The sequence below is a fragment of the Theobroma cacao genome, chromosome 1 (genome assembly GCF_000208745.1).
Source record: "Theobroma cacao cultivar B97-61/B2 chromosome 1, Criollo_cocoa_genome_V2, whole genome shotgun sequence".
Classification (NCBI taxonomy): Eukaryota; Viridiplantae; Streptophyta; class Magnoliopsida; order Malvales; family Malvaceae; genus Theobroma; species Theobroma cacao.
Window position 1 is genome coordinate 330,691 of NC_030850.1, and position 12,471 is coordinate 343,161.

Below are 12,471 nucleotides of genomic sequence, written 5' to 3' on the forward strand. Positions count from 1 at the left end.
AAAATTATAAATTTTATACCTAAATAATAATGATAAACAAATACATTATAAAGTATCAGAACAAGACTTTGAAATTTAATTATATGAGGTTGATTTCATCTCTTTATTTTATAATAATCGATTGCATTAATAAATTTTAATTATTAATTATGAAATTTATATGTAAATAATGGTGATAAGTGAATGTATTAAGAGACGTTCGATAAAAAGTATTAGAAAATAATTAAAATTATTTACGAGGTTAATTGGAGATTTTATTTAAAAGTTAGCTTATTTTTATAGTTTAGAAATAATACATAGTTAACTCGAAAAGTCATATCATTATAGTTTCAAAGATGATAGTACTAACTCGAATTTAATTGCTATAAGGTAAACAATAAATGCTACAAAAGTAATCTAAGCTAGAAAGATAAATTCAACTTATTCAAAAAAAATATTACCTAAACTTCAATTAATCAACACATTTCAATTCATTAAAATTTTGGCCCAACTAATTGAGCTATAATTTAAATATTGATCAATTATATATATATATATATATATTGGTCTATGTTGATATACTCATAAAATCACTTAATAAATAAATATTTTTATTTAATAAAGTATATGAAAAAATTCAAATTCATAAATTAACGACAACAATTAAATTGGTTGGGCCTATTGGGCTAGTGCAGGCTCACTTATACTAGTTTCCCAGATCCGAAGCCATGGGCCTTAGCCCAATCATTATCAAATGAAAATGTAAAATGAAATACGGCTTTCGCAAATTACTACGAGAACCCTTCCTTAAACAAGAAAGAGTCGGGCAGGAGCTGGAGCAGAGCAGGCACATAACGCCGCGCGCCATGTTTCTCAGCTATCCATGGCGATTTTGTTGAGAAGCAAAACCTTCCTTTCCTCTCGTCTCAAATCATTACCTCGCTTTGAGGTTACCCCATGTTCTTGTTTGTTTCTTTGTTTAAGGCAATTCGTCGAATATCTTTTCAACAAAATCGAATCTTACTTGGTTTTTTATTTTTGGCTTAGAGGTGCAAGCAAACATTAGGTGAAAGAGGTTTCCAAGCTGAATTGTATTCTGAAATGTCTCCGGCGCCTAATCCTGCTCTTCATCCGAGTACCACTCTTTGTCTAATTTAAGTTTCTGTTTAGCATTTCTTTCTTCCATCATTATATCAGAACTTAACCCTGGGTTCTTATTAATAATGTTGTAGTTGACACGTCAAAATGGAAGAAGATTCAAGCAAGCAAGGTGGGAATAACTGGTTCTATGATTTCGCTTCCCTCCTGGATTGTTTTGAACACTCTCCGCAAAGAAGGTGATCATCTTTAACCGCCCATTTGTCTTACTAACAAGATTCAGCCTAGTTAATGTACGTTTCTTAGCTTAAAACGCAAGTGGGTCTTTCAACTTAGTTTGTTTTGCACGTCTAGTTTACTCACTTGGTCACATTTTTGTATCAAAATCAATACTTGATTGTGCCCAATAGTTCTCTTGTCTTACATATTTCAGGTTTTGAGGCCTACTTAGTTGGCGGCTGTGTTAGAGATTTACTACTAAAAAGAATACCTAAAGATTTTGACGTAATTACCACTGCTAATCTTAAACAGGTTTGGTCTCAATATTCTCATTCCCCATTCTTTAGCCTTAATTTCTAGGGAAATGTGGATTGATATACAAATTTTTCTGTTGCTTTTGTAATATCTTGGTACAGATTAAGAAGAAATTTCATCGTGCAGAGATTGTTGGACGAAGATTTCCAATATGCAGAGTGCATATTAAAGGTTTTGTAATTGAGGTCAGTTTCTTGGTTTGGTACTATAAGAAACTTTCCATGATATTTCTTCTGAATTACAACTTCCTTGATAGTCTGTGGAGTTTCTTGATATGCAAGTTTGAATTTGTATGTACTAATAGGTGTCGAGTTTTGAGACAGTGGCAAAACATGATGAAGACAAAGCAAAAGCTTTATCATCTTTAATCCCAAATGGATGTGATGAAAAAGACTTAATCCGTTGGAGAAATAGCATGAATCGAGACTTCACTATCAACAGGTATTAGTTTCCATATATATATATATTCATGCTTATTCATGAAAAATTATTATAATCCATATATTACTGCTAGCTTGTGAAAGACCTGCCTCCACCATTTCTTAACAATCGAGGTTGAGTTTGAAACCATCTAATTCATAAGGGTTTTATTTGAAATTGTGGATGCAGCTTATTTTTTGATCCTTTTACATATAAGATTTATGATTACAACAGTGGAATGTCAGACCTGAAGTCATTAAAGGTGATTCTCCAGCCTTGCTGATAACAAATTTATTTGTTTCATAACCTAAACTAATATCTCCCCTTTTCCTCATCTGTTTGGTGTTGTTGACTCAGCTACAGACAATAATCCCTGCTCATCTGTCGTTTCAAGAGGACTGTGGTAGGTGATTCTAGCTTTCCTGTCTGCAATCTCTTATCAGACATTTGGATGGAATGACTGCTCCATTATGGTACCCTAGTTGAAAATTACAGCAATTTTTCTTATGCAGCAAGAATTCTTCGGGGCTTAAGAATTGCGGCTCGTCTAGGCTTGTCATTTTCAAAGGATACTGAGAGTGCAATGCACAATCTTTCATCCTCCATTGAGGGTTTAGATAAGGTACTTTAGAAATATTAGTTGACACTATCCTGCTGTTAATCTTTCGTCTCCACTAGCTCTCTGTCTGTCTCTCTCTCTCTCTCTCTCTCTCCATCTTTTCCTTAGTGAGTCTTCTTGTCCCTTTCTTTTACCATTCACATTTTCTCATTCATGGGACAGATGTTGTTATCCTCTTCACTGGTTTCTTCCTTATTCCATAGCATATGTTGTTATGCACGGAGGCTAATTTACAACCCTTTGCCTTTGGATCATTTTTTTTTTGTGAAATTAAGGTGATGTTATTAATATATTTTTTGCTACTTACCACGATAACGTTCTTCATTTATCCAGTTCAGATTAATGTTGGAACTGAACTACATGCTGTCTTATGGAGCTGCTGAGTCTTCCATCTACTTGCTCCAGAGATTTAACCTGCTGAATATTTTACTTCCATTTCAGGTTCACCCATTTTTTAGCTTCTTGTTGTACATAATTTAATTTCTTGCTTTTACTCATCAGAGAGGTTATCTGAGATTTGTTTTTTTCACAGGCAGCATACATTAATCACCAGAAATCCACCCAGAATTCCATGATGCTGATGGTGAGCTTGGCTTCATATAAAAAGCAAGTTGTTTTTGTATTTATAACTTTATTGATGAAGAAACTCCTTTTATGTAACTTGGAGGGATTTATGTGGGTTTTGGTCACTATGCAATCCAAGTATGCTTTATCAAGCCTGTCTACCTATTTTTGGGACAATATAAATACTCAATGTTAAAAATATTCTGAATTCAAAGTAATTTGGAGATGTTGGTGGATTTGTCTGGATAGTCTGAGTAAGTTTATACTGATACCTGTCTAGAAAGATAAGATTTATCTTCTTATAGAATGATAAATCTGAATGCTTTTGTGAGTTCTGCTAACAATTTGAGAATTATTCGTTATCTGGAAAATAAAATTTTAAATTATTAGATAATAAATATATGCTTAGCTGGTTTGGAATGCTTAACATAAAAATTTGATATAATTTCGGGAAATTTTTTTAAAGTGATAATTCCTGTCCATAATGAAGCTGAGGATTCAATATGGCAATTTTCAAAGGAGTCAGATGCTTTCCACTGGCTTGCATGTCTATGAACTTGCATAAGTTCTTTCAAACATGACAATTTTGGCTTTGACAGTTTTACTTCCTGATACTTTTGTCGTTTTCTTTCTGGCAGAAATTATTCTTCAATTTGGATAAGTTGGTTTCTTGTGATCATCCTGCTGATAGCAGTCTATGGTGAGTTACCTGTATTTTTTCTTCTCAAGCATAGAACATCATAAGACTTCAACTTTGTTATTGTCATTATCAACAAAAACTTGGCTATTGTAAAGAGCGGTTAAGACTTGTATTTTGTTGAATTTTAAGAAGTTTGGCAATTACATGTTAAAATTTACAACCTGTCTGCAGATTGAATCGACAATATTATTGCTGAGAGGATTGAGCTTAAATGTCTGTGGAAATATTTTAGTACAGCATATGATGGTTCACATTAAAAAAAGGGTGGAAATTATTATTAATATGTGAATCCAAGGAATTGGTGGATGGGCTATTGAGGCAGTGGATTTGAATGTTATTATGTATTTCAATATTTGGGATGTTCATGCTGATCATTTTTTCTGCATAGGACAGGATTGGATTGTTGATTTTTCACCTGGCATTGGTAAACAACCCTCAAGATGCACTTGTAGTCTGGACATTTGCTTCTGTCCTGTATCATGGAAAGTGGAAGGAAGGTGTTGAATTTTCAAGAGAACATACTAAAGTGGGGGTTAAATTTGTACCTGAAATCTCAGGGTTTTCTGAGACTAAATCAGACGAAGACCTCGCCAAAGAAGTTTCTCAGTTTGCATCTCTGGTGCAAGATTCTGTATGTGCCTTAACCGAGACAAGCAGTCTATTTGAATCAATGTCCAGATATTCATTTTCCCCATGCTCTGGTTTGGTAAGTGCCTTATTTCATTGAAATTTTTAGTGTTTCTTACCAGTGCGATGCATTTCATGTTTTCCATTTGTGAGGTAAATTTAGCCTGCCATCAGAGAATGCCCCTCAATCATGCCTTGATTTGCTTGTGAATGGACTATTTTGGTTTGTTACCAAAATATTTGCATTATTCTGCAAAACCTACGTGTTTGTATATGTATCCTTTTTAAGTAAATTAAGTGTTTTTCCAGGTATTTGTACCGAAGAAAACTGCAAGAGATGCTGCTAAAATTTTTGACCTGATGGTAGATGATATTGAATCCTTCGTAAATGGAAGACAGAGAGAGAGCCCTGGGATTAACTACCACTTGCTTGGGAAAGGGGACCCACGTGAGACAAGATATGTGCTTGGCAAAATTATTTTAGAAACAATGAAGGATGGTCGCCTTGGAGAAGGAACACGGATAGCCAATGGTGAGAAAGACCACCTGCAACCAAAGGTGATTGAGAAAAATCTGGCAAATAATCAACTTCCATTGAAGAAGGATAAAAAACGTGTTCCATCATTATTGAATCCTGAAGCCAAGCAAGGGCTGCCGAAGAAGCAAAAATCAGTTGACAGTAACCACAATATTTCTGAACTATATGCTGCTATAAAGAACCAACTTGCTAAAGAGGAGTTCCAGGACTTGGCTAAGAAGCACCAGAAGTTAGTAGAGGCATATAAGTTTTCTGAACAGGAGACAAGCTTGATGCAAGGAAACATCTTGGAAGAGGAGAAAAGTCATTTAATGAATCAGGAAAGGACAGTGGTAAAGGAAGATACTCATAAGGATGATGGTAAAAAGAAAGCTAAGAAGGATATGAAGATAAGTAATAAACAAAGAAAGGTAGTTGGCAAGTATAATTTGAGCCAGGATACTGTAGTTAATTGGCAAAAGCTGTACGGGAATGAAGGTTGCAAGGAAGAGGTGAAGGAAAAAACTGGGAAACATGAACCTAAAGCAGTAAAAAGGAAAGGCAGTCGAACTTTACTTTCGAGTCTCTTCAAGTGATCACTTCATTCTTTGCATGCTCCACTTTTTAGAACAGCTATTTAGGCAGAGGCAACAACTGGCCAGTAAATTATCTCTCTCCTACGAAAGTTGTATAATAAAATGAAAATCCCAGAGGCAGATGTAGCTTTTTCGTGATTAATTGTATGCTATTGTCATTTCTTAACAAAATTTTGACAGGTGAATGGGTTGATATGGTTATAAGCATTGATATATTGTTCACTTTTCTTCCGGAAATAAAGAGTTGAGTGTCGAGATGAGGTTCTTTTCACCATGGTCTGTTCTTATAAATTGTTTGGTAGCTCTAAATCATTAGTCTGTGCCAGGGAGTGATGTTTGTCTTCAATCCCTCTTCTAGTTTGATCAATTGCTCAATCCAAACTGTTGGTCTCAGTGAACAATGGTAGTACTTAAATGACATTGACAGGCGAATGGTGAGCCATTTTCTCTTTTGAGTGTATCTTCTTAATCAATTTTATCTATTTAAATGCATTCGAACATTTAACTTATTGATTGGTGTATAATCTCGATATTTAAAAAGTAAGGTTTGAGTTTTTTTTCTCAATTTAAAAATAAACCCTTATCTATTTAAAGTGTGTTTTTTTTTTGTTTTAGAATTTTATGGAGATTAATACGAATTTGATAAAATTTATAAAAATTTATAAGTAAAAAAGTTCGTGAAGACTTGTTTATCCATGCAATTTAATCATAAATAATGTCCAAAAGCAATGACTTAAACCTGAAATTACTGATTCTAATAAGTTATTCAATGTAAGCAATAAGTTAATGATGGGTTGGAGCAGTCCGTACCAATCCCCAAAAAAAGCCCAAAATGGGAGAAGGGAGAGCGCATCCCACGCTCTGATCTAATCTGAGTCTACCGGCGTGACCAAACCCAAAGATCGAACTTTTTGTATTTTATATTTGATTAAAGTAGTATTTGTGTTTGTTGAGAAGCAAAGCAAATCAAGCGCTCAATCAGTTGTAATTTTGAAATCAGATGCGGCAGGCCACATGACAACCTGGGTGACCGTTGTTAGGACAAACAAGGAAACTCGTATCCCTCTCCCCATGATCCAACGGTCACTTTTCACGAGCTAGCCGTTGCTTTTGAAAATACTGCCCCCCCTCCCCTTTTTTGTTTCTCTCTCTCAATCCCTTTCGGACAAGCTCATTCTGTATCTCTAATTGTAGATTTCTGCATTCTGGGGGGCCTTTACTTCTTTAAATGCTCTTTCTTTTAGTGATTTAAAGGCTACCTTGGGCTTGTTTTATTTCCTTCTTCCTCTTCTTTTGGGGTGGTAGTTTGTTCCTTCAGATACTCAACGAATATGGATCATATATCTGATGAGAACAACCAAACTAATTTTGTAAAACCCACAAATTTTCAAGGTATATACGTATCACTTTGGTTTGAGTTCTCTTTTCAGTTCAAGATTGAAGATGGGTGTTAATCCCCAGAATCTAACATTGGGTTTTTTTTTTTCTTTCTTTTAAATAAAGAAGGAGGTGCAGTTATGGGTAGCAGAAAGTTTGGGCAGGAGACTAGGCACAACAGAAGAGCTTTGAGTGTCATTAATCAGAATTTAGTAGGAGCTAAAGCATATCCTTGTGTTGTTAATAAGAGAGGCTTGTCAGAGTATATCTCTCAATACTCCTACCGTGTCTTGAATTCTTTGCTTCCTTGCTTTCTTTTTTCTTGAAAATCACTTAAGGATGTTTTCTTGCACAGACGAAATGAAAATTTTGAAAACAACCAGCTTGATCCAGTGCACAGACCTATTACCAGGTTAGAGTTTGACACCCCACCCTTCCTTTTTCTTTTTTTTTTATTTTTTTATTTTCATGTTTCACTTTTGCTTTTCAGTTGCTTGGCTAATGAGTAAAGGTACAAAAAGAAAAGAAAGTTCAAATTCTGGATCTTGGATCTCAGACAATTGTCTGAGACAGAAGACAAAACCTTCCAGTCAACTGAGTAACAAAGCTGGAAGTGATTGTTTTACATCTTATACAAATCAACACAGCACAAAACACTTATCGAACATTCGATTCATTGATTGATATATGATGCCTGCCTTAAAAGTAGAGTTCAAATCCCTCTTCCTCAATTATAAAAAAAAAAAAAGAACAAAGCACAAAACATTACAGATTCAAGACTTCTAGTTTTACTAATTTTCATTTCTTTAATGGTAAATGCATTCTGAGAGTTATTTTAAATTTTATATGTTAAAATTCAGGAAGTTTGCTGCCCAAATTTTTAGTAGTCAACGGCATTGCCCCGAGGTACAACGCAACTCCATCTTTCTTTAGGGATTAAGTTAACAGTGTTATAATCTTATTAATCCAGGACAAGAACATTGTTTCTGATGGCAATCGTCCCTTCAACAGGAAACTAAGAAGCTGAAACCATCAGTTCCAAGCTCAAATGAGTTTGGAGATTGCATATTCATAGATGTGGAGGAGCACAAGGCATCTGTAGACCACCCAGTACCCATGTTCCTAGAAGAAACAGAAACTAGGTTCAGTGAACCTCAAGAGATGGTATCTACTAACATCGTTTCTATCCCTTTTTTTGAACTCTTGGAATGTATTCTTTATCGGCAATTCCATTAAATTGGGTTTGGTGAAATTGGGTAGGAGGAAATTGAAATGGAGGATATAGTTGAAGAGCCAGTTGTTGATATTGATGGCTCTGATGCAAAGAATCCATTGGCGGTTGTCGACTATGTTGAAGATATGTATGCCTACTATGGAAAGATGGAGGTAAACCAAACTTTCTTGTATGTATATACTTAATATGGAAATTTGATATGCTTAAGATATTAGGTTTCCTTGCAAATTTTTACTGTTTTCTAGTTATGCAAATTTTTTCTGTTTCCTAGTTAAGCAAAATTTTAGATATGCCCAAGATTTAGTTAACCATATTTAAGCAGCTGGAAAAATGACTAAAACCAGCTCATTCTATACAGACGTTTAGCTGTGTTTCACCAAACTACATGGCGCAGCAGTCTGACATTAATGAGAAAATGAGGGCTATTCTGATCGACTGGCTTATTGAGGTATACAAATGTTCCCTACTGAACCAATGCCTTAAATGGTAAATAATTGGGTTCTGGTTCAAACTTTAGTGATACAAATGAATGCTGTTCAAAATGCATCAACGCTAAGGGTCCTATTGGTTTGTGCAAATCAAACAGGTGCACGATAAATTTGACCTCATGGGCGAGACATTGTTTCTTACTGTTAATCTCATAGACAGATTTTTGTCCCAGCAAACAGTGGTAAGAAAGAAGCTTCAGTTGGTAGGACTGGTTGCTATGCTCTTAGCATGCAAGTACGAGGAGGTTTCTGTTCCTGTTGTTGGAGATCTAATCCTTATATCAGATAAAGCTTACTCTAGGAAAGAAGTTCTCGAAATGGTAGTTAAATTGTTATCCCTTTCTGCCAATCATGTTGAACTGCGAAGCAAAGGAAAGCTAACATTCCCCTTTCCACATGGTGCAGGAGAGATTGATGCTTAACACAATGCAGTTTAACATGTCATTTCCAACACCATATGTTTTCATGAGGAGGTTCCTCAAGGCTGCTCAGTCCGACAAGAAGGTCAGTTTAAAGTTTTTCCCACGCAGCAACTAATTAAGTGCAGCTCTTGATCATATTATTGCCCAACATAAACTAAAATTTTAATTGAATTTAAAGCAGTTTGAGCTTCTGTCCTTCTTCTTGATTGAGCTTGCCCTAGTGGAGTATGAGATGCTTAAGTTCCAACCATCACTGCTAGCCGCTGCTGCAATCTACACTGCTCAATGCAGTCTTTACGGGTTCAAGCAATGGAGTAAGACATGCGAGTGGCATAGCAGCTACTCAGAAGATCAGCTGTTGTGAGTTTTTGACTTCCTTTTACTTTCTTCTCAACAAACATACAGGGTATAGGAATGTTATTAATGATTTTTCATTTATTCTTTCTTGCAGAGAATGTTCAAGACTGATGGTTGGTTTCCATCAGAAGGCAGCAACAGGGAAACTAACAGGGGTACATAGGAAGTACTGTACATCCAAGTTTGACTACACAGCAAAATGTGAACCTGCAAAATTTCTAGTAGAGACCTTACCGTAGTAGAGAGGGGAATGTATAGCAGCTACTGACTATACCTGATTTAATGAAGAGAGCAGGACAAAGAATAATGAAAGCAACTTTGGGTTGCACTTAGGAGTTAAAAATTTTTGAAAATTTTTAAGCCTGCAGCAGCCTGGGTTGTTAAACAAATGTCTTTTTTACATCCATGGTTGATTTCTGTGTATGTTCAAAATTGAACACCATTTCTCACTACAATCTTCTGTATTTCCTTGACACAATAATTTGACAATGATGACAACAATATTCTTTTCCCTGTATGTTTCTTCTGCTTTTGATAGTAACTTTTGCTTTAATGTGACATCATACTTAAATTTTAAACTTTGCTGCTGTCTGTGTTAGGTGTGTGAAATTTATAAGTGCCAAATTCAAATGAAATGTACCTCCATACCCTATGACCTATGATGCTTACCAAACAAAAATATTAAATACTATTAATCTGGCAGAACCCCATTTTCATTCCTCAAGAGAAAATAGTTGGGAACATTTAAAAATGAATTGCAGAACCATTGGTGGTACATTACCTAACTCATTTCTTTTGTCTTTTGCTACTTATTTACTAAGACAATGGTTGGCTTTGGCTGAACATACACACAGATACCCTGAAACCTATCTGATTAGATCACTGAATTCTCGAGCCACAGTTATGATTCACTCAGACTGAGACAGAGAAAGTAAAAAATCCACGTGATCCTGGGGTATGGACTATTGCTATTTGTATGCTATGTGCCTTTCCTGTTGAACATACAAAGAAAAATGAAAATCACCTTAGGCAAACAACAAAGCATTAGATTATTTTTTCCTCTTCTGAATTTGTTCTCCTTAAAAGATTAGTCTTGGTTTGGTTTTGGAGTTGTTCAAGTCACTCCAAAACGACGCCGCTGCGTTTGTTCACTTCTCACCAACCCAATAAGCAACAGCCGCACCAGTTCCTTGGAAACCAGTAGAAGTGTCAAAAGTCTTTCTTTATAGACTCCCACTTGAGTTCAGATCTTTCCACCAAACCCCCCCGAAAAGATTTTTGCTTTCTCTCTGATTCTCTCCCTCTCTGAAACCTACCGCCATGGCAGCAGCAGCAGCAGCCTCAACCACGCCTCATTCTCTTCTCCTCCAGAAGACCACTCACAATCATGCCTTTCTCAAACCCAACTCGGCCACCTTCACTCTCACCAATCAGAGGCCTGCCAAACGCCTCTCAATCTCATGTTCAGCGACTATCCCAATCCAAGATCGTCCCTCCGTCCAAACCCAATCTCAAGATCGGGTCTTTAACTTCGCCGCCGGACCCGCCACCTTGCCCGAGAACGTCCTCCTCAAGGCCCAATCCGAGCTTTACAACTGGCACGGATCCGGCATGAGTGTCATGGAAATGAGCCACCGTGGCAAAGAGTTCCGTTCTATTATCGAAAAAGCCGAGGCCGATCTCCGTGCTCTTCTCAACATCCCCGAGAACTACGCCGTTTTGTTCCTCCAAGGTGGGGCCACCACCCAGTTCGCTGCCCTCCCTTTGAATCTCTGTCAGCCCGATGACAGTGTCGATTATCTGGTTACGGGGTCGTGGGGAGATAAGGCTTTCAAGGAAGCCCAGAAGTATTGCAAGCCGAAGGTCATTTGGTCTGGCAAAGCGGAGAATTACGTCAGGGTCCCCTCATTTGATGGTCTAGAGCAAAGCCCAAATGCCAAGTATTTGCATATATGCGCTAATGAGACTATTTATGGGGTTGAGTTCAAGGATTATCCAATGCCCAGCGATCCAAATGGCGTGCTTGTAGCTGATATGTCTTCCAATTTTTGTTCCAAGCCAGTTGATGTAACCAAGTTTGGTCTGATTTATGCTGGTGCCCAGAAGAATGTGGGGCCGTCTGGGGTTTGCATCGTGATCGTCAGGAAGGATCTCCTAGGAAATGCACAAGGGGTTACCCCCGTGATGCTTGATTACAAGATCCACGCTGAGAACAACTCCTTGTACAATACACCTCCTTGTTTTGGGATTTACATGTGTGGGTTGGTGTTTGAAGATCTTTTGAAGCAGGGAGGGCTGGAGGAGCTAGAGAAGAAGAATCAAAAGAAAGCCGCTATATTGTACAATGCCATTGATGAAAGCAAGGGATTCTACAGGTGTCCTGTTGAGAAATCAGTGAGGTCGCTGATGAATGTGCCGTTCACATTGGAGAAGTCAGAGTTGGAGGCTGAGTTTTTGAAGGAAGCTGCCAAGGAGAAGATGGTGCAGCTCAAGGGACATAGGTCGGTGGGAGGCATGCGAGCATCTATTTACAATGCTATGCCGATGGCTGGAGTGGAGAGGTTGGTTGCTTTCATGAAGGATTTCCAGGCAAGGCATGCTTGATTCATGCCCTTTGCCCTTTTTAGTAGTATTATCACATAATGGCGGTTGCTTTCTTGTCTCAAGTTTGTGTTCTCTTTGTATGTTTTGCTTAGATTTTATGCTGGGTAGGTTTTTAAGTACTCTGATAAAATTGCAAGCTATTCTTCGGGAAATGCTGAAAGTTCCAACAAGGATAAGCTTAGCAGGATTTTTGTAATAGAATTACATGCTTTTTTTTTTTTTGGTCTGATTTTATTAAAATTCTTGGTTGCGCAATGTTAAATAATCTTAATAAAAAGTTGCTTGAATTCTGCCAATTTCGGTTTTTGGCTTTGTTTGTTTCCGATTCCGATTAT

At 36.9% G+C, this 12,471-nt stretch overlaps 3 protein-coding genes across 7 annotated transcripts; all 3 read left to right on the forward strand.

Annotated features, from left to right (window-relative positions):
* LOC18610659 lies at window positions 770-5,925 on the forward strand. 2 transcript variants are annotated; one of them, XM_007046462.2, is made up of 14 exons: window positions 770-928; window positions 1,027-1,114; window positions 1,212-1,316; window positions 1,511-1,608; window positions 1,713-1,796; window positions 1,916-2,052; window positions 2,221-2,293; window positions 2,389-2,434; window positions 2,544-2,653; window positions 2,984-3,091; window positions 3,183-3,233; window positions 3,853-3,914; window positions 4,308-4,620; window positions 4,851-5,925. In XM_007046462.2, exons 1-14 carry the CDS (start codon window positions 863-865, stop codon window positions 5,652-5,654), a joined length of 2,145 nt encoding a protein of 714 aa, XP_007046524.2. In that variant the 5' UTR covers window positions 770-862; the 3' UTR covers window positions 5,655-5,925. The 2 variants fall into 2 exon arrangements, with proteins under 2 accessions (XP_007046524.2, XP_017969912.1); XM_018114423.1 differs by having other exon boundaries at window positions 2,395-2,434.
* LOC18610660 (G2/mitotic-specific cyclin-2) lies at window positions 6,807-10,049 on the forward strand. Of its 4 annotated transcripts, none has more exons than XM_018114090.1 (11): window positions 6,807-7,046; window positions 7,161-7,293; window positions 7,387-7,443; window positions 7,892-7,937; window positions 8,043-8,195; window positions 8,292-8,417; window positions 8,624-8,713; window positions 8,852-9,073; window positions 9,159-9,257; window positions 9,354-9,535; window positions 9,627-10,049. In XM_018114090.1, the coding sequence occupies exons 1-11, from the start codon at window positions 6,986-6,988 to the stop codon at window positions 9,769-9,771; spliced, it is 1,314 nt and encodes a 437-aa protein (XP_017969579.1). In that variant the 5' UTR covers window positions 6,807-6,985; the 3' UTR covers window positions 9,772-10,049. The 4 variants fall into 4 exon arrangements, with proteins under 4 accessions (XP_017969579.1, XP_007046526.2, XP_017969588.1 ...); XM_007046464.2 differs by having other exon boundaries at window positions 6,808-7,046; window positions 7,158-7,293; XM_018114099.1 differs by having other exon boundaries at window positions 6,808-7,046; window positions 9,357-9,535.
* LOC18610661 (phosphoserine aminotransferase 2, chloroplastic) lies at window positions 10,478-12,432 on the forward strand. The gene has a single exon (XM_007046467.2). It carries the CDS (start codon window positions 10,853-10,855, stop codon window positions 12,134-12,136), a length of 1,284 nt encoding a protein of 427 aa, XP_007046529.2. The 5' UTR covers window positions 10,478-10,852; the 3' UTR covers window positions 12,137-12,432.